This window comes from Coturnix japonica, chromosome 1, assembly GCF_054131305.1.
Source record: "Coturnix japonica strain WE chromosome 1, WE-NBRP24, whole genome shotgun sequence".
In the NCBI taxonomy this organism is placed as follows: domain Eukaryota; kingdom Metazoa; phylum Chordata; class Aves; order Galliformes; family Phasianidae; genus Coturnix; species Coturnix japonica.
Window position 1 is genome coordinate 70,388,520 of NC_140663.1, and position 25,318 is coordinate 70,413,837.

Consider the following 25,318-nt stretch of genomic DNA (forward strand, 5'->3'; position numbering starts at 1 on the left):
AGCAGGGGAAATGGAACACTGGCAGAGTTTTTCAGGAGAGTCGGAGATGGGCTAGTAGTGGGATGCAGGGCAGAAGTCAAATAAATTGTCACAACTGTTTGAAGAATGAGAGAAAGAAAGAAAAATCACTGGAAAAAGAAGCACTATGACCTCCCTCCCTCTTCCGTATGTGTAGCTTACGGTTCTGCAGTGTGAGAGATATTTCCAGAGAAGAAGAAAAGGAGAAAGATAACTGGTTTGTTGAAGAGCCAGTCCTTCCTCATCATGCTCAGCAGGACGCAGGGACTCAAGAAGACAACAAGACTGGTCTGGTGCTGTTGTTTTCCTGCACTCTGTAATTCCTCTCCACTCTCTGCTGGGTCAGCCTCTTTATAACCATTCTCTGTAAACACCCCAGGGGCTGGGAGCCAGGGCACATCCGGAAATGTGAGAGGCTGCAAGGAGGAGCTGGAACAGAGGTACAGTATTTGGCTAGAGATATTCAAAGTGGGGGAAGGGGCATTTATTGGACAGTACTTAAATTGGAAATTTTTTGAACCACTCTTACTCAGATTTCTTTAATCTATCAGGAATCCAGTCTTGGGGAAATGAACTGCATTCAACACAGTGTTACTCCCTGAGGGCAACATTTTATTTCAGAACTCTGATGTGGGGTAAGGACATATGTTGAAGTCAAAAGCCAGATTAATAGGTATGTTAAGAACAAAAGGAAACCCTCAGACAAAGACAATGTATGTATTATAGTGTGTGTGTATATATATATATATATATATATATATACACACACATACACACACACATATACATATATACACACACACACACATACATATATATACGCATATATACATATATATGTGTGTGTGTATATATAGCATATATTATAGTTAACATTATAGTATTACATTGCTGAAAAATCCACTAGCAGGGCTGCTATAGATTAGAAAATTAACCTGTTGGGAATATAATATGAACTGAGAGGGTGTCTTGGTCTGGAAATAAGTTCTGTGAATGTACCTAAAGATTAGTCAGTTCAATTGGGAAATATCCTTGCCTCCCCAGCGTGGTGATTGTCTTCCAGCACTCTGTGTTACCTGCTCTGTGGCCATCTGGTAAAGGATGGAAATGTTACAGGTATTCCACGTGTGCTCCTCTTACTGTTTGTCAGATTCAGAGCTGTGCTGTAGGGAGTTGCATCTGTAACAAAAGTCTCTCAGAAACAGTGCTGCTCCCTTAATTCAGTCATATGTTGATCTCTGATTGCAGCAGTGTTACCATAAAATGGTCAGACAAGAACCTCTCTAAGACTCAAGTTGGTGTGTTAGAAAGTAGGCATTCTTTAATATCATTGCTGGATGCACAGGGGATACAATCCTTTCATCATGCATACCTTGCACAAAAAGGCTTTTAGTTTATGTGCATCCAGAGACCTATACATACTCCATACAAGGAATCAAGAAACCTTCCTTATCTATACAAAGCCTCTGGAACCTATTTAAATACAATGACACATCCACTTATCTAATCAAACTGCAAGGTTGTCCATTAAGAAACAAGCTACAACTTGTATTAGTAGCTTACTAAGAAGTTTTATTTTGTAAGAAAAGAGTTTGCTAAGTTCCAGCTTGTCACTGAAATGAAATATTCCGCCCAATCTAGCAGAACTCCCTGAGTAGACTGATTACACGGGATATTTGTGCTGCATTCCACAGAAGACAACAAAATTGTAGCTGTAGGGCTTCAGTTTCTCACGCAGTACCTGTGCAGTGAAATGATCTCTTTTTAGAGATTTATAACCCCCTGAGAAGAGTTATGTTGTGTACAAGTGACCCAGGAGAGAAAATACTTCAGCACAAATCATACTGAATGTGATTACATGGAGCTGTGTTAGTGGCAGAGGCTCTGAGATCTGTGCAATGGGGCTTATAAGATCATAACAGCATAGGCAGGCCTTTGCAAAAAAGTGGATGTTAAGACTGAATATGAACTACATAGTGTGTCTTGATTCTGATGTAGTGATAAGAAAACTACAGAGAAGAGCAGTGCAAAGGGCCAGCAGAAATATCTGAGAACAAAAGGAAGTTTGAGAATGGTGAAGTCGAGAAAGATGACAAAATAATTTGACTCTCCAGAGAGCTATGTCAAGCAGGCATTCCCCTTATTATAGCTCTGGGTGCATGGGAAATCACTCCATTGAACACATGCACCAAAGAAGTGACAACATGTTTAAAGGCATAAATATTCACATTCAGGACACAATTATAGATTCCTATCTCCCTACTCAGTGTGTCCATCAGGGGGACAATATCTGGTAGGGCTGTATGAATGGGTGGTGTGACATTCAATTTTCTGTAAACCACTGTACAGGCCATGTGGATACATTATGTGGGCTATGTGAAGGTCTTATGATCCCTGCATTTTCTAGTTCCTGCACCATTCTGGAGATTTTCTTTACCCACCCCCCAGGAGTCTATGCTGTTTAGTATTAGTATTTCAACACAGATTTGGTAGATGAATAGGCTCATATTTCACATGACCTCTCAATATTGCCTGCACCACCTGGAAATTAATACATCTCTCTCTTAATCTGAACTTTCCCATGGTTGTCTGGAATTTAAGAGTACCTGGTGGAGAAGGACCTGGGTGTCCTGGTGGATGAAAAACTGAACATGAGCCAGCAGTGCGCTCTTGCAGCTCTGAAGGTCAATGGTATCCTGGGCTCCATCAGAAGTAGGGTGGCCAGCAGGGACAGCAGGATTGTCCCCCTCTGCTTGGCCCTCATGAGGCCCCATCTGGAGTACTGAGCCCAGGTCTGGGACCCCCAGTGTAGGAAAGATTTGAAACTATTGAAGAGGGTCCAAAGGAGGGCCATAGAGATGATCAGAGGGCTGGAGCACCTCCCCTCCAAAGACAGGCTGAGGGAGCTGAGCTTATTCATCCTGGAGAAGGGAAGGCTGTGAGGTGACCTTGTTGCAGCCTTTCAGTATTTAAAAAGGGATTATAAACAGGAAGGGAATCAACTTTTTACAAGAGTAGATAGTAATAGGACAAGAGGGAATGGTTTTAAGATCAAGAAGGGAAGGTCTAGATTGGATGTCAGGGAAGTTCTTTACAGAGGCAGCAGTGAGGTGCTGGCACAGACTGCCCAGAGAGGCTGTGGATGCTCTGTCCATGAAGGTGTTTAAGACCAGGTTGGATGGTGCCCTGGGCAACCTGATCTAGTACCAGCTCTGGAGGTTGGTGGCCTTGCCTTTGTTATGGGGGTTGGAACTTTATGATCCTTGGCATCCCTTCCAACCCAAGCCATTCTATGATTGTATAGTTCTACGATTCTTATGTCATTAAGCTCGTAACAATTTATCTAAAATTTGCTTGAAAGATTTTGGTTCTTTTTCAGACTTGAAAGACTAGCTACTTATTTCAACAATGCTAGCTGTTCTGATAAGAGATATCTCTTTTATTAGAACACATTCTGTCTATATCTTTTGATCACAACAGTCGTGGTGTCTGTATCATGATAATTTAACCAGTGTTTTGAAAGCTGCATGTGCAAAATCAAGTCGAGATGTGTTGCTAAGCTGTTCCCAAGCAAGTGATTTCCTTGATTAGAGCAGCAGCCGAGGTCATGATACACACCAGTATGGTTAAACATCATGCCCATTTATTATCTGAACAGCTCAGATTACATACATTTACAAATGATGGGAATACATTTTCTGTGCTTGCTGATTGGTACATTCAGACATACAACAGCCCAAAAAAGATTCTCCCCCCTTTAACTGTTATCTTATTTCTCTGGCCTGTGAGCTGATCCTCCCAAATAGTTCACAAAGCTCTGAGGTTGGTTTGTCACCATCCATCATTCTGCAACCTGGACTGCTTGGCTGAATCAGGATAGCCTCTCTCAAAATATTTCCCCACAATTCCCCCTTTTTATTTTATTTCATTTTTTTTATTTTATTTTTTTTTATTTTTTAAGAAGAAAGCACGACATACATGGCAATTATAAGGAGGATAACAGCGACCAGCACATATAAATCTTCCTTGATCAGACTCAGCAAGCACACAGGCAGCAATCCAAAATAAAGTTGTTAACCAGTCACCAGAGAAGCTAACATCCTTCTAAATTTTGTTAGGGTCATTCTTAAGATAGTGTCTTATGTCGAAGTTTTCTCACATCAGCCCTTGCACAAGATACTTGTCTCCCAACATCTCTGAGCTAAAATAAGAATTTCAGAATCACACATGGATAGCGGCTGATAGCCATCTCCATGAGGTGTGTCTAAAACTAAATTTACTGTGAAAAGATGAATCCCTGCATGACCTAAAACATGGTAGATGGCATGGATTATAATAGGGATTAAACACACAACAAACAAAACAATTAAAGTTATCACACCGAAAGAAAGTACATTCTTGATTTGGCTGGGAAGGGATCCCAGCAATCGTCCTTGTGCAAATTAAAGGAAAATGTGGGCTGTTTTAAACCCCATTTTACAAGTAACACTAATCAGAGCAGCCTGACCTTGGCTGTTTCTCTCTAACTCCAAAAGTTCTATTTACAAGCAAATAGCCAGGAAGGGGGAGTGGGATGGGGGAGGGGGGTTGCTGCCAGCAGCTATCTGCGGTGCACTGACATAGGACAGAGAAGGGAAGGGGGGGATGCAGGTGTTTATATATATGCATATATATATATATACACACACACACATATATATATACACATATAGTTATAAGCAATCAGCAACCCTATTTCTTAGCAATTTTGTATCTATCCCACAGAATACCTTGAAGAAACCTCTAAACATTTTTACAATAGCAGGAATTATATTTATAATCTAAACCCATAATTTAATCAAGGCCTCGATTGATAACAGAAACATAAGAGTTACATAGAAAATTACACTTTCTGCTTAAGTCAATATACACAGCTACACAGGTATCTATTTTGTACAAATCCCTAAACTGAAAATACAACTTCCTAAACTAGCATCTATTACTTATTAACCCAGAAATGGCAAAACTGCCAAAAAAAGAGAAAGAAGGAACACGCCAGCAGTGGAGGGGTAAAGCAGCACTAACGGGGCATCTCCTGCATCAAGGTGCACTCATCCTCTCCCAGCCATAGCAGATTCTCTCTGAATTCATACCCCTCGGGAACTTTTTCCCATATATTCTCTACAACCGCATGGCCAGCGCATGATATAGAGTCCTGATGGAAAACCTGCTTACAGAAATAGAACAAATGATGAAATTAGGTCTACAAACCAAAATACTTTCAGAAAATCTTTGTAACTATAGCCACTTAATAAGTCTACTTTAATAAAACTTCCCTAGTCCAGGTGCGCAATCAGAGAGTGTTCCCTTCCCCCTCCCGCTAAGCAGCTCTCAGCTTCCCTGGTTAACACTGTGATATCAAATTTCACCTAAATCTCTGCTAACAAGCCTTAGCAGCAGGAGAGGGGGGAAAGAGGGGGCAGTGCGAAAAGTTACATGATTGTGTAACATAAGCAGTAAAGTCCATGGCATTCAAGGCCAGCAAGCCTATCAAGCAAGTTTGAAACGAGTCTGTATAAGAAGACAGTGCAAGGCAAATTCCTTTTGGCTGGTTGCTTCTGGGCAGCTAACCCACATGTTCTTTCTTGAGTTCACTTATTGATATTTGCTGAGGCCATTCACTAGACGAAGGAACGCTGAGAGCAGGAATCCACAGAGCGCCATTCTCTGTAGAGACACAAAAATACCCCCTCCCAATAAAGATTACATCAGCTGGGCCCAACCAGGTACTTATACTAGGTCCTTATACATCACCTTGGGACTTTCCAAAAAAGCCCTCATGTTGATTGAAGAATGATATAAGATTACAGCTGGCATGGTTTGTTGTCCACGGATAAAAGGATGGTTTAAAGCAAATAAGGTTCTGTTCACAATTTCTGGTACAGTCAAACCTTGTTACGACAAACGCTCAATCTGTGCCCTTAAGGTAGCATGAGCTCGCTCAATAACTGCCTGCCCAGTGGGGGAGTGTGGTAATACCAAAAGAATGAGCAACCCCCCACTGTTGCAGGAAGCACTGAACTGAGGCCGATCAATATGCTGGCCCATCATCTGTTTTTATTTGGGAAAGCACTGCAAAACTAGCGGTCCATTGTTTGACTACATGTCTTGCTGATTCTCCAAGTCAAAGCTGTGGCCCACATCATTCCAGAGAAGTTATCAATATTAACATGAACATACTTAAGATGGCCAAAGGAACTTACATGCGTAACATCAGTTTGCCATAATTCCGAAGCCCCAAGGCCACAAAGATTAACCCCAAACCCTTAACCCTGATAATGATGAGCACATTGAGAACAAGATTGCACTATTAATTTTGCATCAGCTGCTGAGATCTGACATTGCCAGTGTAGGCCCCTAGCATTTTGATGGAATAACTCATGTGATGATTTTGCTGCATTGAAACTATCTGTGGGGACTATCATGACTAGGCGATCAGCAACATCATTCCCTTCTAGCAACATCGTCCCTAGACGAAAAGTAAGTTAATGATTCCTTATGTGAATGACTGCATAAACATGTTGTCTTCTCCTTAGGGCAGCTCATAGTTGAATAAACAGGGTGGAAAGGTAACTGTTCTTACTCTCCCTTACATAAGAATCTTCTATCTTTCAACAGATTCCCACAACATATAAAGAATCAGATACGATACTCCAAGGTTTTCTATCTCGTTGACAAAAGGCCCATATTACTGCTCTTAACTCTAGTGTCTGCAATGAGTCAGCTGTATTGCCTACAAACCTTTTATATTTCCATTTCCCATCCTCCCACCAAACACATACCTCAAGCCTTTTCTTCTTCCCAGCATCTGTATACATAGTCCTGCCATTTACTTGTTGCGGTGATACATATGGTTTTGAGACCGACTGTGTTTGTGCTAACCACTGTGGCACTTTCCCTTGGGGGCAAACATTATGGATGATCCCTGTATATCCTTCCAGGGCAGTCACCATAGTATCTGAATGCCGTAGCACCCATTCATATCTCTTGGCTGGAGCTGCCTTATTGATGGAAGGAACAGAAAATGCAAAATGTTTACAATCTTGTTCTGCTATCAGAATGGTGAAAAAGCAGACTTTTAGGTCAATAACAATGACTGACCAAGTAGCAGGCAGTATGGTCAGGGAGGGTAACCCTGGTTGGAGTGCACACATAGATTCCATTTGGACATTAATTTTCTGGAGGTCATGCAACAGCCTCCATTTTCCAGATTTTGGGGGTATAACAAAAATAGGAGTATTCCATGGACTTGTTGATGGACGAACGCGTCCAGCATCTAATTGTTCTTGTACCAATTGCTCAGCAATTTTCAAGCGCTCTTCCCATAATGGCCACTGCTCCACCCATATAGGATCAGCATTTTTCCAGGTTAAGGGAATGGGTGGAGGCACAGCAATGGCTGCTATTAAAAAATTTGATCGGTGAGGCCCACTCCAAGTTGTCCCAGAATGTCCCTTCCCAACAACATTTGCAAACCCCCCATTAATCTAGTCACATGCAGTAGTACTGACACCTGCTTTTCAGCCCTAACTTGTACACAAATTGGCTGTTGAGAACACTGGGTGGTGGAAGACCCTCCAATGCTGCTAATGTCAGTAACTGCAGTTACCAGCCACTCAGGGGGCACACCTGTGATAATACAATAAAGATTTCAGACCCTGAGTCCAGTAAGGCAACCACTGTAATAGACACTTCCCCACCATGCAGCATTACTGTCATCATAGGCTGACTTCCCAGCTGATTGGTAAGACAGGCAAGAGGCCCTGTGGAACCAAAGCCACCTGTTCAGGTAGGACCATCATGTCTCTCAAGCTGACAAGGTGTAGGAATAAATTGTGCAATGCATGTGCCTGCTGGAATAAAAATAGGTGGTATTTATGTATACAGTAAGGCAAATATAGGCCCTGCATGGTCGGCATTGATCCCCCTTGGAATGAGAACACCCCCCAATAGACCCAGCGATGACTGCCCCACTAGAATTGCACAAACAGGCCTAATAAATGACAATGGCCCTTCAGCAGCAAGCCATATTTTTTAAACTACTGTGGATTGCAAGTGGATGTCTATTGCTGTTGCCACATCCCCTCCGAGGTTCCCTGGGGCTGCAGGTCGGTGCTGATTGAGGTAACTGCTGCAGTTGGCAGAATTCCTGGAATTTGTGTCATGGCTTGATGATTTTTCACACTGCGCTGGCTGTTTCCCGACCGTCTGCACGCCTTTGTAGCATGAGATGCTTGCTGGCAAACATCACACCACACTTACTTCAAACAGTTACAACACAGGTGACCAATTGATCCACACCGGTAGCATCTAAGGCTTTTCGGTTTTGCTTTATTGGATGATGTTGTAGCTATAGCAGCCTGCACTGCTGCAATGATCTGAGAGATCTGTCCTCCCTGCTCAGCCATAGCGACTTGCTGCAGCATTGCTTCAACCGAAGACCCTTGTGGGAGTGTGGCTAAGATCGACTGCATTGTAGAATTAGCATTATCATGAACCATTACACAAAAAAACTGGTGCTTGGTCTCTTCCGGTAAATCACTGTATCTTATTGCAATCCAATTCTGTTAATATAGTGGCTGAAAGGCTCGATTATGCTATGCTTTACTGTGGCAAAAGCTGGCTTGCGTTTTCCTGCTGGTATAGCAAAAATAGCCTCTAATGCCAAGCGCACAGACAAATGGTGAAAAGCAGCAGAGAAGGTGACCCGCGTCTCTACTGCAACATAGGGTCCCATACCCACCACCATTTCAGCTGTAATGCCATATAATGGGTTGCTCTGCTGTCTGGGTATAGCAGCTTCTCTTAGAGCCCTTTCATACCACTCTTGTATGAATAATAAAAGTTCTCAGAAGGGGTAAGCAGGAGATGGCCCAGATTGCAAATATCGGAGGGGGTGTTAACATGAGCTGTAAATATCCATTGTATTATCTGTTTTGATGCCTCTGCTTTTAACCCATAGTCAGTAATGGTTTTACATGTCTGTTGCAATAACTTCCCGTCATGTGGCTCCCACTGTTCCACATTTTGTCCACTCTCGCGCTGGTAGACCACTGGACAAGCTATCTTTGTTGCTGTTTCCCACTGTCTTTCCAGGATCGCATCACAAATCACCTCAGACCATCCCGATGCTGGGGCACTTGACCCAAAATACGGGGGGGCAAAGGTAGGGGAGCATGTCCCCAGGAGGTATCAGTGGCAGACAAAGGAGGCTTCACTTGACTATTAACCTGCACCTCCAGTCTCTGGAGCCGTTCAGCTAATGTTTTTAGCCCTGGAGTTCCTTCCTCCTCCTCTGAGGATTCCGAGCCAGGAACAGGGACAGAAGCCAGGCTTTGTTCAGTAATGGGATGGGGTATGCTTCCCTCCGCCCCACTAACATTGGCAGATGGGTCTGGTTCCCATTCATGTGACCCTTCAGCTGTAATTCCTATTCCATTCTCTGGCACAGTCTCTATTGCACTTTGCAGCTGGGAGGCTGATGAACACACTGGGTGTAACAAGCCATTCACAGGAGTCTCTAACAGATTCATAGATGGGGTTGCATCCCCCGAGAGCATCTGCACAGCTGCAGCAGCAACTTGTCGTTCTGCCTGCTCACCTTTTAATGCATTCACAATAGCCCTCCATACAGGTCCTAATTTGAGAATACGCTTTTCATCTTTCCCCCACAATGTCAAGATGTCCCACATGCAATCACCTATGTTTCACCATTCATCTACACTAAATATCAGTGCCACTTCTTTCAAATGTCCTGATTGGCGAGCCCATTTAATTAAGTCCAATATGTCTTTAAGAGAAGATTGCTTTCCTTTCTTAGAAAGAATACTCATAAGCAGTTTCTCTGCAGCTTCCCGCTCCATGGTGGATGCAGGGGGTGAGTTGCAACCCCACTTCCAGCTGCCGTGACAACATCCAGTGCCAACCATTTGCTTCTGCTGCTCCAATCCTTCCACTCCCTCGCGTCCGTGTCCAAGTTACAGTCCCAGAATCTGAACTACCGCCTGTCTTTCTGACCTAGAGGCATCCACTCGCTCCCAGACCTTCTGCCTCCGACTTCACTCTCCTGTCGCTTCAGTGAAGTTTTGAGGTCCGACCTTAAAAGTTCCCTGTTCGGGTGCCAACTGTTGCTAAGCTGTTCCCAAGCAAGTGATTTCCTTGATTAGAGCAGCAGCTGAAGTCATGATACACACTAGTATGGTTAATCATCATGCCCATTTATTATCTGTACAGCTCAGATTATATACATTTACAAATGATGGGAATACATTTTCTGTGCTTGCTGATTGGTACATTCAGACAGACAACAGCCCAAGAAAGGTTCTCCCCCCTTTAACTGTTATCTTACTTCTCTGGCCTGTGAGCTGATCCTCCCAAATAGTTCACAAAGCTCCAAGGTTGGTTTGTCACCATCCATCATTCTGCAACCCAGACTGCTTGGCTGAATCAGGATAGCCTCTCTCAAAATATTTCCCCACAATGATGCATAGAGGTATTTCCTCTAACAACATTCCTTCCAAAGAGAGCACACACACAGGTGTCTGAGGTCAGTGCACACCTGACAAGATCAAAGACAATTTAAAGTAGCTAATACCTTCCATAATGAAACCTTATATTAAGCCAGAACAAAACCCTAGTTGGTCATTGAACCTATGGGTTGATCACAAATAATTTAAATTACATGATATCACATTAAATGGTTGCTATACTCAAAATACCTAAATCTAATTTCTTACAATCCAAGCAGAGTGGGTTTCTGTACTTAATGATAGCAGTGGATTTGACTGTTCTTGAAAATGAATGGCTACATATGTTTGCCCTCATCCTAACAGGTATGCTTTTGGCTATTCCACATCTGGTCTTTGAAATTTCTTATTTATTTCCCCTACTAAATTAAAGCTATAATATTATTCTTTTTTTTTCTTTTTTTTTTTCTCTCCTCCTGAAGAACATTTGGAAAACAAATAGCTTAATATTAGATAAGGTTTATACTATGGAAATAGGGTAAGAAACTAGGTCAGTAACAAACAGATGCTACAGGAGCACTTCACCTTGCCTGAAGGCATCATTGTTACTGTCTCGTTATTTTCATGAGTGCTTCTTTCTCTAACATGTTTTTGAAGGCAATGTTCCACCAGTTTAAAATATATTATTTTGAAGCGTAATAGCTAGCAAAATAAATAAATAAAAATGCAATATGTAAGTTAAGACCATCAGAAATGTTGATAGATTCCAATCACAGCATGCTTTATTCTGCAAAGATTCCTGTAAGCCTGACACTCTTCACCATGTTGACTAGTGTAGCAGAAATGCTAAGGCACAGCTTGAAACAGGGACTGAGCGCCAGGTAGGAACACAGGGCCAATTCAAGGGAGGAGAGGTGCAAGCAACGTGTGACTAGAAGGGGTGAAGTCAGGAATCTACGCCTTTCTAGACCTCATATAAGGGATGGCTGTGGGCATAGGAGTATATCTCTGGAGCTTCCTATATATCTGAGGCTTTTTGAAGGTATGCTGTGTCTTTCCTGTACAGCTTTCTGTGTGCTGCTGTTGTCTTTGAGTATATCTTTACTTGCTGCATCCTATGATCTTGCTGCTTTGCTGTCGTTGTACTCTGCTTTGTGTAACACTTAGCAAAGGAGATAAATTTGAAGTTTATGATTACACATGTGTGAATGTATATATTTGTCTGACTGAAATAAAGATACTGAATTGTAAAATTCTAATAACCTTAATCCAGTTCTGGTATGTTTCTCTCTCATTTCAGGATATAAGTATTGCATTTTCAGTATGGAGAGGAAGAATCTCTAGTGGGAAATACACTCTTGATGTTTTAATAATTCAGGTTTGGTCAAAGGGGACAAGAATGATGAAAGTTTTGTTTTTTTTTTTTTTTTTGTTTGTTTGTTTGTTTTTTTTTTTTTTTGTTTTGTCAGGATCTTGTTTATCCCCAGAAAACATTTGGCTGAGCACAATAACATCTGGCCAGACCTGAGGGGGATTTTTATGAGTGCCATGTGGGATACTGAAGTCTTGGCCTAATTGGCCTCAAATCCCCTAGAAAGATGCACATTCTATATACACATCTACTCAAACCACTCTCCTTTTCAACCCTTTTTCTAGTTTCAGCATGGTCTAATGCCTGTGTAAACCAAATCAGATTGTAGCTCACTTGCAACAGTTTCAAGTGTATCAGGAAAGCAAAACTCACAGCCTCACTTGTCTACCTCTTTCTTCCAGTGAAGTTTTCTTTCTGTAACTTAGCATAGAAATCCACACCCTGCTCAGAGCATTTCGTCTCCATAAAATAAAAATTTCTCATATGTACAGTGACAATAATAAAAAGATGGTAGTAAATACCCAAAAGGTTATTTACAGGAAAAACTCACCCATATGGAAGCCTTTGGTCTGCTGGGAACTGCTGAGGCAATCTCCAAGAGATGCTGCCTTAGTGGTGGTCAGCACTTAAATGGGGTCTAGAGGAGGTGGAGTCAAGCTCCACCCCTTCTGGGAGCACAGCTAAATTACTCTCACCTGTGCTCCCACAGCTGACCCAAAACTTTCCTCAGCTGATTAATCAGAGGTTCAGGCTGTGATTACCAATTTCCCATACACCATCACACAGAAAGTCCCCCATAACAAAAAAAGTCCGTGAAAGTTAATGGAATGGCTCTTCATAAGCTTGATATTGTGCTGATCCTGGGTAGTCATCCCTTTGCAGTTCTGAAAATTACACTTGGTTGATAGATTCTGTGAGTAGCTGGGTACCCTGATGTCTGTAAAGAGTCTAGTATCTTCAGGACTCAGCTCAGAAGCACAAATCCCACTGATTCTCAAGTTACTTAGAACCCTTTGGGAAAAAGAAAATCAAACCACTGCCAACAAAATCAACAATGGACAGAAAACAAGAAAAAAACCCACTCAAAAAAAGCCCATTCAAAATCCTGGTTTGGGAAGGGAACTGGGAATTCTGTGCTGACATGGAGAGTCACTTTCACTGAAAAAAAAACCTCAAGTCTCTATTCCACACATGTCATTAGCAAATTGCCCAGTGAAGTGAACCTCTTTTCCAGTTCCTTTTAATATACATACAAGCCCTCAACAGTTTTCATCTGCACTTAAATTATTATCTACACCCTCACATGACAGGCCCTTTCTCCTCTTCCCCTTCTCTTTTGTTCATTTTAATCTTCTTTAATGTATGCCATAAATCACAAAGCACTCTGTAATCTCTTGAAATCAATTTGTTCAGCATGAAAATGTTGGCCCAAATTACAACAGTGTGCAGCATACTGGGGACACCATGTGGTGTGTTATAATCACACTCGTTTGAGAAACATTGATGTCCTCGATGTACAGATGTTTTCTGGTCCATTTACTTGATAGTTTTAAGTCTGACACTATTTTGGACTAGGACATACTTAAGCTCTGTAGGACAAAGTCTGGAAACAATTTTAACCAGTAATGGAATATTTCTTGAAATCCCTCTGGTTCAGGACTATGTCTGTTTAGGTCATACCTACTGAGACTCAATAAGGCAGCTCTGGCATGCGGAGGAACTCTGGCATGCATCTGTGTCCCTAGATGTGGGACCTGGCAGTCACCAAGCCTTCACTGAAGTCTGCCCCTTTCATTACTTGCTCCTCTACTTAAGCATGATGCAGAGATGCTAACCCTAACACTGTACTTTTATGTTAAAGGTGCAGAGGCAACACTTCGGTAGGGCCGGGGAAAGGTGACAGGCTGCTCAATAGCTGAGAGAAATAGATGAGAGGCTGAAAGGGACAGCACATGCTGCATATTATGGTAGTTGCCAGTTGTTATCCGTTATAGCTGGTAGGAGGCCAAATGCCACATTCAGGCATTATGGTTCTCTCTTCCTCCTTCCACAGCCAGCCATCATCATATGAACTGCCATTAAAATGTAGGTTCTGTGACACTGAAAGAAAGACAATGCCCAGTGTAGAAGGAAGTTTTATTGAAAAAGTATATACAGTTATGGTATAGATTTAGAGAGATTTGCCATGAAAGGAAACAGAAGGTCAGATACTGGTACCAACAACATCACAGTCTCCCACCATGTTTAGAAAGGCGAAATAACCCTTTCTGGGACTTAATGACAGAATAGGGTGCTTGATCACTTGTTCAACTTGCTCCTGCAGGGGAAAATTCAAAAGAGAATAAACACAATGAGGAAAGAAAACAAACAAGCAAAACATGCGTAGAAGATAAAATATGTTTTCAGGATGCTGAATTGATAGACCATTCCATTCGAAACAGACAAAAAAAATGGATCAAGAACTATCAGCAAGCTATGTCTACATACCTACATCATTGCTCAGCAGATCATGGCCAGCATAACCGCTAAGCTGAGCAGCATACAGACCTGCACCTTCCTTACAGTAAGACAGCATTGTACATCTGACTGGTCAACACACACTTCCATTATTCACATCACATCAAATGTTCTCCTCAGAATATGATTTGACTGGCTAGGATGGCATTCCTTAAGTCCATGTGGAATACCTTACCTTACCTGTGCCCATTAAACACACAGGCTGTGAGGGACGCTGTAGGCAGAATATTGTTTATTAAGCACTGATGTTTCTGAGGAATCTCTGCAGGAATTTTCCAGTGTTTCTGTTTTTCTACACTTTGTCTTTCACCCTACAGAGGGGCTGATTTCCTTCAGTGAACAGCTAAGTGGTCCACAAATGCAGCCCACAGAGCATGTGACGCAGGACAGGATCTGAGTCTGACTGCTTCCTGGAAAGCCTGGTGAAGGCTCCTTTCCTCCAAGATAATCTCTCACTCTACTCATCCTTCCAATCCCTCTGTTCATGCTACTTTATATTTCACTCTCTTGCCTTTCTTTTTACTAACTGTTCTCTCTTTCCTTCCCCAGTGCTTCAGTTTCATTGCTGCTTGAGGTTTTTTCTTCTTCTTCTTTTTTTTTTTTTTCCTTTTTTTTTTTTTCTATCTTTCACTTACCTTACTTTCACTTACCATTAGCCCCTTTCTGCAACAACGTCTCTGCAAAGTGACGTGTATTGAGCAACAGCATATTCTTCTGGAAAAGAGCAAAGGAGATGTTCTCATTATAAGCACCGTCGGCTCGTTTTAGCCAAGACTTCATGTGAGTCAGCTGCATAGCAGAAATTCGCACCAAGGGAGCCTTCACAGAAATTAAACATCGCCGAAAAAGCTGTTGCGAAGGGACGCCCCTGACATTCAGCTGCACTGACGGGGGTGGCAGCGGCAGAACCTCCTGCATGTACAAAACCTGCCGCCAGGGAGCGGAGCAGGGCAGGGAGGGAGTATACCCGGCGTGCTAGAGAGATGTTCATTAGGAGATTACCCCCCGCAAAGTACCCGCTTCTCCACTTCCCCCCACAACACACACACAGTAGCCTCTCTACAGCAGCTGTGAGACCCTGGATGAGGCCCATCTGTGGATAATAACAATCCACTCAGTCTAGATGAACCAATGAAACCAAATCACAAAAAGCCTTCCCCACAGTATCAAGACTACATCATTAAAAAATAAGAGATGGATGTTTGTTGTAGGTGATTCCTCCCTACGAGGAACTGAATGTCCAGCATGCTGAGCAGACTCTCTTCTGAGAGGTTCAGGTGAGAGATGTCTCCAGGAAACTGAGTATGGTACAACTGTCAGGCCACAGCCCCTTACTGCTTTTCCATACTGGGAGACATGAAGCAGCTACGTGTTTGCCAAGGGACTTCAAGGCCTTGGGATGACTGCTAAAGGAATTGAATGCACAGATCCTCTTCTTCTCTTTAAGGTGAAGATTCTTGAAATCTCCTTAGTACTGAGAGACACACTTTCATAGTTTTCCAGTTGTGCCCACTTGTCATCTTATATAAGAAACCAATCTTGCTGAAATGAAATGAGTGACCTTGGCATCATTTCCAGTTCCTAACATAGTTCAGAGGACTGTCAGTTCCATGAAAACTGGTTATTTGTCTCTCTGAAGGCATGTAGTATTTCTGCTCTCCCTGTCCCTTCCCCACATGTTGTTCTGGTTAAAACAAAGACCTACCTGTTTTATAGTAATCATAGATGTACACAGGAGCTGGCTTGAGATGGGTCACTACAAACTCCTGTTCAACTGAGAAAGTGACTTCTTTTCTCCTCTTTTGCAGCATCTGGGAATGGGAAGGATGAGGATCACGTGAGACATTTTTTTTCATATAACACAATCTGGAGTTGATTAGTTATATATCCAATCCTGCTGGTATCCTACATACAGATGTGGGAAATCCATTATCTGCCTGCCAAGTTGAGATCAAAAATATTTTTGAAGAGTCCAAAGTGAAACTGAAGAGAAGAGCTGTAGGTTTCCAATCCTGCTTGTATTACCTTACTTGGTTAAAAAAAACAAACCAACAAATCCTATTGGCCTGAGGCAAGAGAGAGAAAAGAAGTCTCAAAAGACTGACCTTAATTCTACAAGCAATTGTATTTTTTATATGTACATTCTGATCCAGGAATTAGATTAAAAATTAGAGTTAGGAATGAATTGAAGTAAAAGAAGGAATTATTATTATTATTATTTTTATTTTTTTTCAGATATCTTATTACTGTTCCATGTCCTGTTAGAAGAACTGGGATTTAATAGGACCCTGCCCAGGGAACATATACTTAAAAGAATCTCCTTCTTGGTGTTTATTCACCATATACTGAAAGGAGAAAGATTTTTTATTAGTTTATTCATACTTCTAAAATTAATTTCATTCTAATTGCTAATAGAGCAGGTTTCAGTTTGAAGTTTTGTGGGAGCTTGGGATGTTACTCACTTTGGGGAATAAGCAGTTTAGTGAGTAAAGGGTAAAGCTGATGGGGAAAATATTTGGGCACTTCAGAGAATGTAACCTCACTGTAGGTGCATCTATTACATACTGATTTTATTATTTGTTTAAAACAAATAGCCAATGTTCAGTACTTACATTTTCCAGGTAAAGGAGAACATGGCTTTTCTTGTATTCTACTTGCTTCACTTTGTGGGCATCAATGAGCTTTTAAACAAGGAAATGGAGACAAATTCACAGAGTCAAACCAAACCATTCTATAATTCTATGAAAGTGACCATTACAATCATCTAGTTCCACACTCCCCTCACCCCCCCAGCTATAGTCAGAGACACCTGCCTCTTGACCATGCTGCTCAAAGCCCCATCCAGCCTGGCCTTGAGCTCCTCCAGGGAGTGGGAATCCACAGCCTCTCTAGGAAACGTGTTCCAGTGTCTCACTGCCTTCACAGTATAGAATTTCTTCTTAATATCTAGTCTAAATCTACCCCCTTACAGTTTAAAGCCACAAATCACGTATGTCACTAAGCGCTATATAGAACCATAGAATCATGGTTGAAAGGGACTTCTAGGATCATCAAGCTCCAGTTCCCCCTGACACAGGCAGGGCCACCAACCTACAAATCTAACACTACACCAGGCAGCCAAGGGCCCCATCCAACCTGGCCTTGAACACCTCCAGGCATGGCAACTCCAACACCTCCCTAGGCAGCCTGTTCCAATCCGTAATCACCCTTTCCATGAAGAAATTCTTTATTACCTCATGTCCTAATCACTTGCCACGTGAGAAAAGACCAGCAGCCTCCTTGCCACTGCCTTCTTTCAGGTAGTTGTAGAGAGCAAGATCTCCCACCAGCCTTCTTTGCTCCTGACTAAATTTGCTCCTGACTAAACAGCCCCAAATATCTCAGTCAAACTTTATTACTCTTGTTTTCTAGTTCTTTCACAAGATTCATTGCTCATTCTTGCACAAGCTTGAGCAACTCAGTATGGTGGGTGGGATGAATCCCATGACTGGAATACTCTGATTGAAGGCTACAGGCTCTTAAAAAGGGATAAGCAGAATAGGAAGAGAGGGGGGTTGACCTCTATGTTGGGAAGTAGATAGATTGTGAAGAGTGGTGTCTGAGCAATAGCCATGACCAGGTTGAGAACTTGTGGGTGAAAATCAAGGATTGATCCAGTAAAGGGCATCTAGTGGTTGGGGTCTACTACAGGCCACCTGATCAGAGGGAAGTCTTCTTGCTTCAGCTGCAGGAGGTGTTGTGCTCACAGGCTCTTGTCCTGATGGGGGAATTCAACCACCTGGGTATCTGCTGGGATAGTGGCATGGCAGGTGTCAGGCAGTCCAGGAGATTCCTGGAGTCTGTCAAGGGCAACTTCCTGGTCCAAGTAATAGACGGACCAACCCGACATGAAGCCTTACTGGACCTGGTGCTCACCAATGAGGAAGAAAGCATTAGAGAAGTAAAGATTGGAGGCAGCTGGGGCTGCAATGATCATGCCCTGGTGGAGTTTGTGTTCTGGAGGAATGCAGTCCTGGCAAAAAGTAGAGTCAGGACCCTGAGCTTCAGGAAAGCAAAATTCCAGCTGCTCAAGGAACTGCTGTGTGGGATCTCCTGGGAAACTGTCCTCGAGGGCATGGAAACAGAACAGAGCTGGCAGCTCTTTAAGGACACCCTTCTGAGTGTGCACAATCTCTCCAACCCCCAGAAGAAGAAACTGAGAAGAGGAGGTGGACAACTGGCATGGCTGTGCAAGGGATCTGCAGCTTAAACTGAGGGAAAAGAGAGAAATATACAGGAAGTGTAAGCAGGGTTGTGTAGCCTGGGAATAATATACAGACGTTGTCTGCATGTGCAGAAATAAGATCAGGACAGCCAAGGCATGGAGAGAGCTGAACTTGGCAAGGGATGTGAAAAATAACAAGAAGGGGTTCTACAGGTACATAGGCAGAAGGAGACAGATCATTTTATCATGTTTCTATTGTTTACCTTATCTAGGGAAGATTTCACAGGAACAAAGCCAGAGAGCATCTTCACATCAATAATGACAGTGTTGGAGCTAGACTGCTTCCCCGTGTAACTGAAACAACAGAAGTCCCGGTCAGTCTGTTTTGTGTCAGGGGAAGAGGGGAAGGAAATATCACTCTCCTCTCTTGGCCTTGTACAACAAAGCAAGAATGGAGTGAATCACATGCACTTGCTGACTGGCTCAAATGGGAGATGCTGTGGGAAGGCCCCTGGTACAAGGGAGCAAGTATGTGCTAGTAATTTATGTACTAATAGTGTTAAGTATATTTTGGGAAATACATCATATTTTTTGATAGCATCAACACTGTCCAACATAGATCAGCTCATGGTTCATGACTTTAAGCAAAACTGAATACACAACAACGCAGTGTCAATTGTGCAGCTCGTCTGTTGATGGCACATTACCTGCTTATGAGTACAATATCAAACTTTCCTGGTTGATCCTGTGGGCAGGAAGCATTTGATGTCTGTACTGAGAGAGAAAATCCAAAGGCCCCCTCTTGAAGGTGAATGTTGTATCTCAGTGCTGTCTGGAAGAGGAAGAAAAAGAACCTTTTTAAGCATGCCAAGGATTTTTCTTTGAATTAGAAAATAGAACATCAGACTGAGTGATGTTTCCAGGGGATGTAGATGATTCTTGAATATGCTGAAGATGAGCACTTCAGTCTTCTGCATTTTGTCAATAAAGATGCTTGTACCTGGGCACCACCACATTAGAAATCACTTCCTGATCAGAAAAACTATTTTTTTGCCATGTTGTGATTTCACAGGAGTCAGAATATAGAACAGATAAAAGGTTGTTTAAAGAGTTCAGGAAAATCAGATAATTAGGAAAAAGAAAGAGAAATCAGATGGAAAGTCATCAAAAATACAGTTGTGTTGTGTGCAGAATGTAGGATGCAGTGAAAAGGAGGACAGGCGCTTACTTGTATAAGTACACATCCAGTGCCATTCACTGTTAAGCTGTATTTCCCAGGTACTTCAGGAAGGGGAGTCTGTTGCAGTAGGAGCCTGTTCTCATTATTAACAGTAAATACTTTCGCAAAAGTGTTCTTGGAAATTATCTTGATGACATTTTGTGTAACAGAATTATAGGTGGCCTCACCATAAGCAGCAAGGGCTTGAAGAGCAACCACCGTGTCCTGAAAGAAAATAATAAAAGTCAGTTAGCTACACAGTGTGACTATTGATGTTATGATTCTAATGCAAAGCAAAGCCACTTTGACCTGGTTAAAGAATGCCTGAACTTGTATATGATTCCAAGTTTTCCACACAGAGGAGGCATTTCCTTCTGATGTGCATGTTTTAGTGTGAAAGAAATCTCTCTACTAATTATAAAGATTTCAGAGTACAAAATATGAGCACTAGAACATGCCTCAATAAGGTATTTCAAGTGAAAATGTATGTATTTCCTAGGGAACTGCAGAGAACCGCATAGCAATTAAGACCTGGTGATATGAGGGTTTTTTTGATTTATTGCTAACATGTGTCTCTGTATTTCTTACTAGTGCAATTACTCCTTTATGTACTTAACTTATATATTGTTAAGAAAGGAAAATTTAAATAAATAACTAAAAAGGATTTTGGACTCACTAAGAAAAAGACTTGGTCTCTATATGCATGACAGCAGACACAAGAGAGAAATAAAACTAGATAGTTATAGCCTCACCGACACAGTAGTGCCCCAGTTCCTAGGATTGACTGGAGAATGGGAGTTTATGCACCTGTGTGGAAGAGAAACCTCCATAGGAGTTCTGTTGCCTAATAATCCACTGCACAATTGCTGAAGCTTTTGTGAGATCCTCTTGATTACGATTTGGTTTGTAGAGCAATGCCAACAGCACGTAGCTGGTGATCTCAACCTCAATTGATGGAACATGGTCTAAAAGGTGGGAGTTTTCAGTTGGGGATCTCTGTTTCTGCTCCCAGTACTTTGAACCACCTGAATCAACAAAGAAGGTGAAAAAACAGTGATAATGGAATATTGATATCACTGTCCCCGAGACATACTGTGACCTGGCCTTTCACACAACTACTTAATGTGGAGCAACAGATGTGCTGTAAGTTTTCTCTGTAATTACTTGGAGATGTCTTGTTTTTGATATGTGTACCTATGCTCTCAGTATTGTCAAGGTGCATGCCATCAGTAAAATGTATTCCATCTTCCCACCTCCTCAGATTCTGAAATGTCTGAAACTTACCAACTTCCTTTGCTGATTTCTGTAGTTCTCTTAGGAATGATTCACATATTTCTGCTTTGCCAGCTAAGCAGAAGGCATAGGCCACAAGTGCCTGAGTGTAAATGTCACTGATATTTTTCTCAGATGCAGTTTCCAGGCAATAAAAGGCATTTCGGATTACTGTGTACTTCAAAAACAAACAAACAAATAAATAAAAACAACTAAAACAGCATGTGTCTGAATTCTGAACAGTTGTCCTCACTAGATGAATAGCTCCCTTAAACCTCTTGTTCATCCTGTCATCCTATGGCAATAAGACTTAAGTTTGTATGGTAACCTTGGGAAAGAGAATACGGGACTCTTTAAGGAGGGATTTCATACTGAAATTTCATACTATTAGAGCAGATATGCAGTGTGTTCTTGAAGGTGTAGGTGGATAAACAGAAACCACTCTGCTTCTTTCACACCTAATTCCTTCCACTTGCCTCTATCGTCTGCTTCCATATGTTGCGCAGCAATAAAATTTGATGGAATATTGGCAGGAAGGTTCAATTGCTACTGCTACACCACCAACATCCACCTCTGGCTTCACTAACCAACATAATAAAATAGGGGGCATTACTTTTGGAGCAGTTATTGTAGGTTTACATGAAGTGAAAGAAGTAAACTGTTGGACTCCATGTCCTCATTAATATTCTTCTTAATCAGGAAGTTTCTCAAAAAGTACATTACAAACTAGAGGCAGAGAAACTAAAATACTGAAGTCTAACATCTCAGCTGTACTCTGCTTTGTACTAATAGTCACTTTCAAAGAACGACAAATCTTCTTTTTACTTTGGTGGGTCTTCATTTTCCCAGTATGACTTTTGATTCCATTTAGACTTTATGAATTTATCTGTAATACTTATATCTTCTTGACTAAGTCATACTTGAGGTTAAGCCATAGTGTGTGTGCTACTACATGGAAAGATCTTTTAACTGGGAGTTAAACAGTGTCATTGAGAGCAGAATACTCTTAACTGAGAGCTTTCTCACTCCATTTCTTTGTCTTTCTCTACTACCTAGACTATTTGTAGCAGGTAGAGAATCCAAGATAACAACTAGGAATTAATTCCAGATGAATAACAGTAGTGAAAGGCCTTCTTACCGACATGGAGTGCCCGGCTTCTAGCAAGGCAATGGTGACGTAGGCAGAAAGTGACAGCTCATTATCTACTCCTCCCTGAAAAGGATATGGGGAGAGGAATTATCAGTGAACATCATGAATGAAAAGCTTTCAAATATGAGTTGCCATATCCCAGATGAAGAGAGTGTCTGTTTCTGCAGACAGCCCAAATTGAAGGAGAATACATACACAGCAGAAATCGCTTATAAGAAAGCCCATTACTAATTAAACATATATATTAAAAAACAGGAACAACAAAAAACAGCAAAAATACCACAAAATCCTTATTAACAACAGCTATTCAGCTACCATCAGCAGCAATACAAAATCCTCAAAAAACACAAATTTCCTCAAGACTGTGGTCCTGTAATCTTCTTGCAGGTGTGCAAGATATGTATAAGACAGTGAGGAAGCTGACTCATCTGGAAATAGCTACTGTAAGGTGTGGAGAGGTATCCCTTGGCAGAGGAGAAGCATTTGGAGGGAAATACAGGTTTTGGTAGTAATGAGAGAGGATCTTAATGATAAGAGCATAAATTTAACACAAGTAATTCTTTACCACCTTCAAGGCACTGTTGACAAGTATCCCAGCACTTTGGAAGCAGCCATCTGTCTTCTGTTTTCTTGCCAGCCACATCAGGGTTTGAGCCTGGACATTGTCATCAATATATATGAAGTGACTAGCTTTTGCAAATGATTTGTACACAAAGGCAGTGAGCCTGCAAGGAAACCATGAAGCTGTGAGCTGATCTAGGAACAGAAAACGTTAGCTTTTTCACTCATGCTAGGCAGAAGCCTGAATAATTACAGCCAACAAGTTGGTGACTTGCTTTCTCCTTGTATACTTCAGCAGGGAAGAGTACCAGAAAGAATTGTATCTAGCTAGAATCCATGGAGGAAGGCTAGCACAATCTGAGGCTGATCCTGGCTGCAGAACACTGCAGTGCATTGGGTTCCATAGGAGAGATGAGGAGCAGGAATCAAGTTTTTAGTCTACCTACTATCAGTATTCACTCCCTGATAGGAGCTGGAAAGGAGTTTCACTTAGTACTTAAGAGTTTCACCCCTAGCCAGCTCTGTACACCTGATTCAGCTAGCAAAGGTGTCTTCTACCTACATTATGTGATTTTAATGAAAATTCATTTCTAAGACATTTCTGCTTCCAATCACTCACCAGGTGTTCCCTTCTTTATCTCTAACGCCAAACGCACTGTAGGACCCATCAGGATGTTTGTATGATAGCTGCTTCTGGTAGCCTGAAAGAATGCAAAAGAGAAAATGTTATCTAATTAAACAAACAAACAAAAACAAAACTTTATTCTATTTTCCATCAGATTTGTGTGTTATCACATTTGGAAAACACAGAAAGGTGAAATGTATTTTTCCATGCAGTGGGGAAGACCTGATGGAGCTTAAGTGTAGGTATGCAACATCCTATTCTGTAGGAACATGGAATCGCAGAATAGGTAGCTCATGTCAGCTCTGTGCTCCACCTAAGCTGACGGCATTAGGGCAGATGCTGTACTTGCATGGATGAGGAGGAAGGGATGTAAAGACAGAACCTCAAAGAAAACATGATGACCAAGTTTTAGTAGTTCAGGAGAAGAAAAATCAGCAAGGCGGTCCCTTGGATCTCTGAGCTGTGCTACAGCATCAGTGCCATACTGCTTGAAGAGTCATGATACTGCTTCTGCTCACTAGACCTCAATAGTAATTCAGTACACATTGTGAAAAGATGCACAAAACTCTCACCGCTCACTAAGTATCCAAAGGTCTTGGATTTGACATCTTCACTCAGCTGTCTTGTCTTGTTCAGATAATCCAGTACATAGATATTGGGCGCAAACAGGACCATGTTCTGTTCCCCACTGCCAAATGGCATCTGAAGGAGCTGGTGCAAGTTCTGCATGGCAGTGCCCATGATGTCACCTGGTGAAGACAGGATACTAGGGGAATTAGAACAACTCATGGCCACTGAAACAAACAGTAATTTTAGAGAGTCATGGAAAACCTGGCTGGGTTAGAAAGCCTCTGTTAAAAAGCCTGAAGTTCTCAGTGTTTTCTGAGTGATTTCTTCTGTTCTACTTGACAAGTCAACAAATAAATTCCTGCCCTGTCTTTTCTTACTTGGATTAAATTGCCCATTCCAGAAATACTACCTATTTTAGTGCCACTTTAACCAGATGCTTTATGTCTATTAAAATAATGAAACCAAGACCAAAACATTTCCATTAGCATCTCTAGTTTGTACATAGGTGAGTGGAAGAAAGTCTTACGGTCATGAGTGAATAAGGATGTCACTGACTTTTAGATGCAACAAAGAACATTACTGGACAAGATAAAAATCAGTCTCTTTGCTCAAGATTTTCCAAAGAAAGAAAAAAACACATCTTGAAGCCCAACAAAGCTTTCATTTCATAGCTTAAGGTTTTCTTTTCTTAACATTTCATTAATTTGATGTTTACCAACTACAGAAAAGGAAGCTCTGGGTGATCCTTCTACCACATTTGTAGGTAGATCTATAGCAACATCTTGAGTAATGACATCATCTGTGGAAAAAAAAAAAATTAAGTATATTGTGGATATTCGTGTAGAACATTGGTTACAGCAAAAAATATCAGGAGAGAAGGGAGCACAGTTAAAACTATCAAATGAAAAATAGCTCAAATTATGAAGTAACTGTCATTGCTGAACAGAAATCTATCGAAGAAGGTAAGTCTGTTGCTCACGGCTTGTAATGACTTGTAATGAACTCTTTGGATTTCTTCAGTGGGGTACTGGGGAGAGCTGATTGGTGAATGTCAGGGCTGCCTTTACATGTGTTAGCAGCCTTCTAGGAAACTCTGGGAACTACAATAAGCATCAAGATGGGATGTTGGGGAATTTTAGTATTCCCTCTTCCATTCTCATGATAAGAGGGAAGCTGAAAGTTGCAGTTATCCTTGGAACAGACAACAACAAACATGACTGTGTGCAGTCCAGAGTAGATTTTGCAAAAAAGAAAGGTAATCTCCTTTCGATGTATTCATAGGCCTTCTTTCATTATCTGAGCACC

At 41.7% G+C, this 25,318-nt stretch overlaps 3 protein-coding genes and 1 long non-coding RNA gene across 5 annotated transcripts in view; 1 reads left to right on the forward strand and 3 right to left on the reverse strand.

The window, feature by feature from the left end:
* Positions 1–347, reverse strand: part of LOC107318451 (alpha-2-macroglobulin) — a 34,559-nt gene extending 34,212 nt beyond the window's left edge. Inside the window, exon 1 of the mRNA XM_015872263.3 lies at positions 181–347. Coding sequence (XP_015727749.2) covers positions 181–266 — 86 coding nt within the window. The 5' untranslated portion in view covers positions 267–347. The remainder of the gene's footprint in view (positions 1–180) is intronic.
* Positions 333–25,318, forward strand: part of LOC116653910 (uncharacterized) — a 25,542-nt gene continuing 556 nt past the window's right edge. The window contains exons 1-2 of the long non-coding RNA XR_004308536.2: positions 333–458; positions 570–653. This is a non-coding gene — a long non-coding RNA (uncharacterized LOC116653910). The remainder of the gene's footprint in view (positions 459–569; positions 654–25,318) is intronic.
* On the reverse strand, positions 8,203–10,092 carry LOC146762512 (uncharacterized). Its single transcript, XM_085544659.1, is given in 4 exon segments — positions 8,203–8,614; positions 8,617–8,905; positions 8,908–9,218; positions 9,221–10,092. Coding segments are annotated over 4 exon segments (1,599 nt in total). The 5' UTR covers positions 9,921–10,092; the 3' UTR covers positions 8,203–8,315.
* The window catches only part of LOC107318459 (ovostatin), a 26,827-nt gene continuing 15,523 nt past the window's right edge, over positions 14,015–25,318 (reverse strand). The window contains exons 23-36 of one of the 2 annotated variants that reach the window (XM_032446883.2): positions 24,729–24,812; positions 24,016–24,192; positions 23,438–23,519; positions 22,826–22,982; positions 22,246–22,320; positions 21,120–21,285; positions 20,643–20,860; positions 19,845–20,060; positions 19,324–19,448; positions 18,880–18,970; positions 17,025–17,093; positions 16,118–16,223; positions 15,063–15,126; positions 14,015–14,212 (exon numbers count right to left, since the gene is read on the reverse strand). In XM_032446883.2, coding sequence (XP_032302774.2) covers positions 15,065–15,126; positions 16,118–16,223; positions 17,025–17,093; positions 18,880–18,970; positions 19,324–19,448; positions 19,845–20,060; positions 20,643–20,860; positions 21,120–21,285; positions 22,246–22,320; positions 22,826–22,982; positions 23,438–23,519; positions 24,016–24,192; positions 24,729–24,812 — 1,628 coding nt within the window. In that variant the 3' untranslated portion in view covers positions 14,015–14,212; positions 15,063–15,064. Of the gene's footprint in view, positions 14,213–15,047; positions 15,127–16,117; positions 16,224–17,024; positions 17,094–18,879; positions 18,971–19,323; positions 19,449–19,844; positions 20,061–20,642; positions 20,861–21,119; positions 21,286–22,245; positions 22,321–22,825; positions 22,983–23,437; positions 23,520–24,015; positions 24,193–24,728; positions 24,813–25,318 lie in introns of both variants that reach the window. The other variant, XM_085544647.1, reaches the window with a different exon arrangement.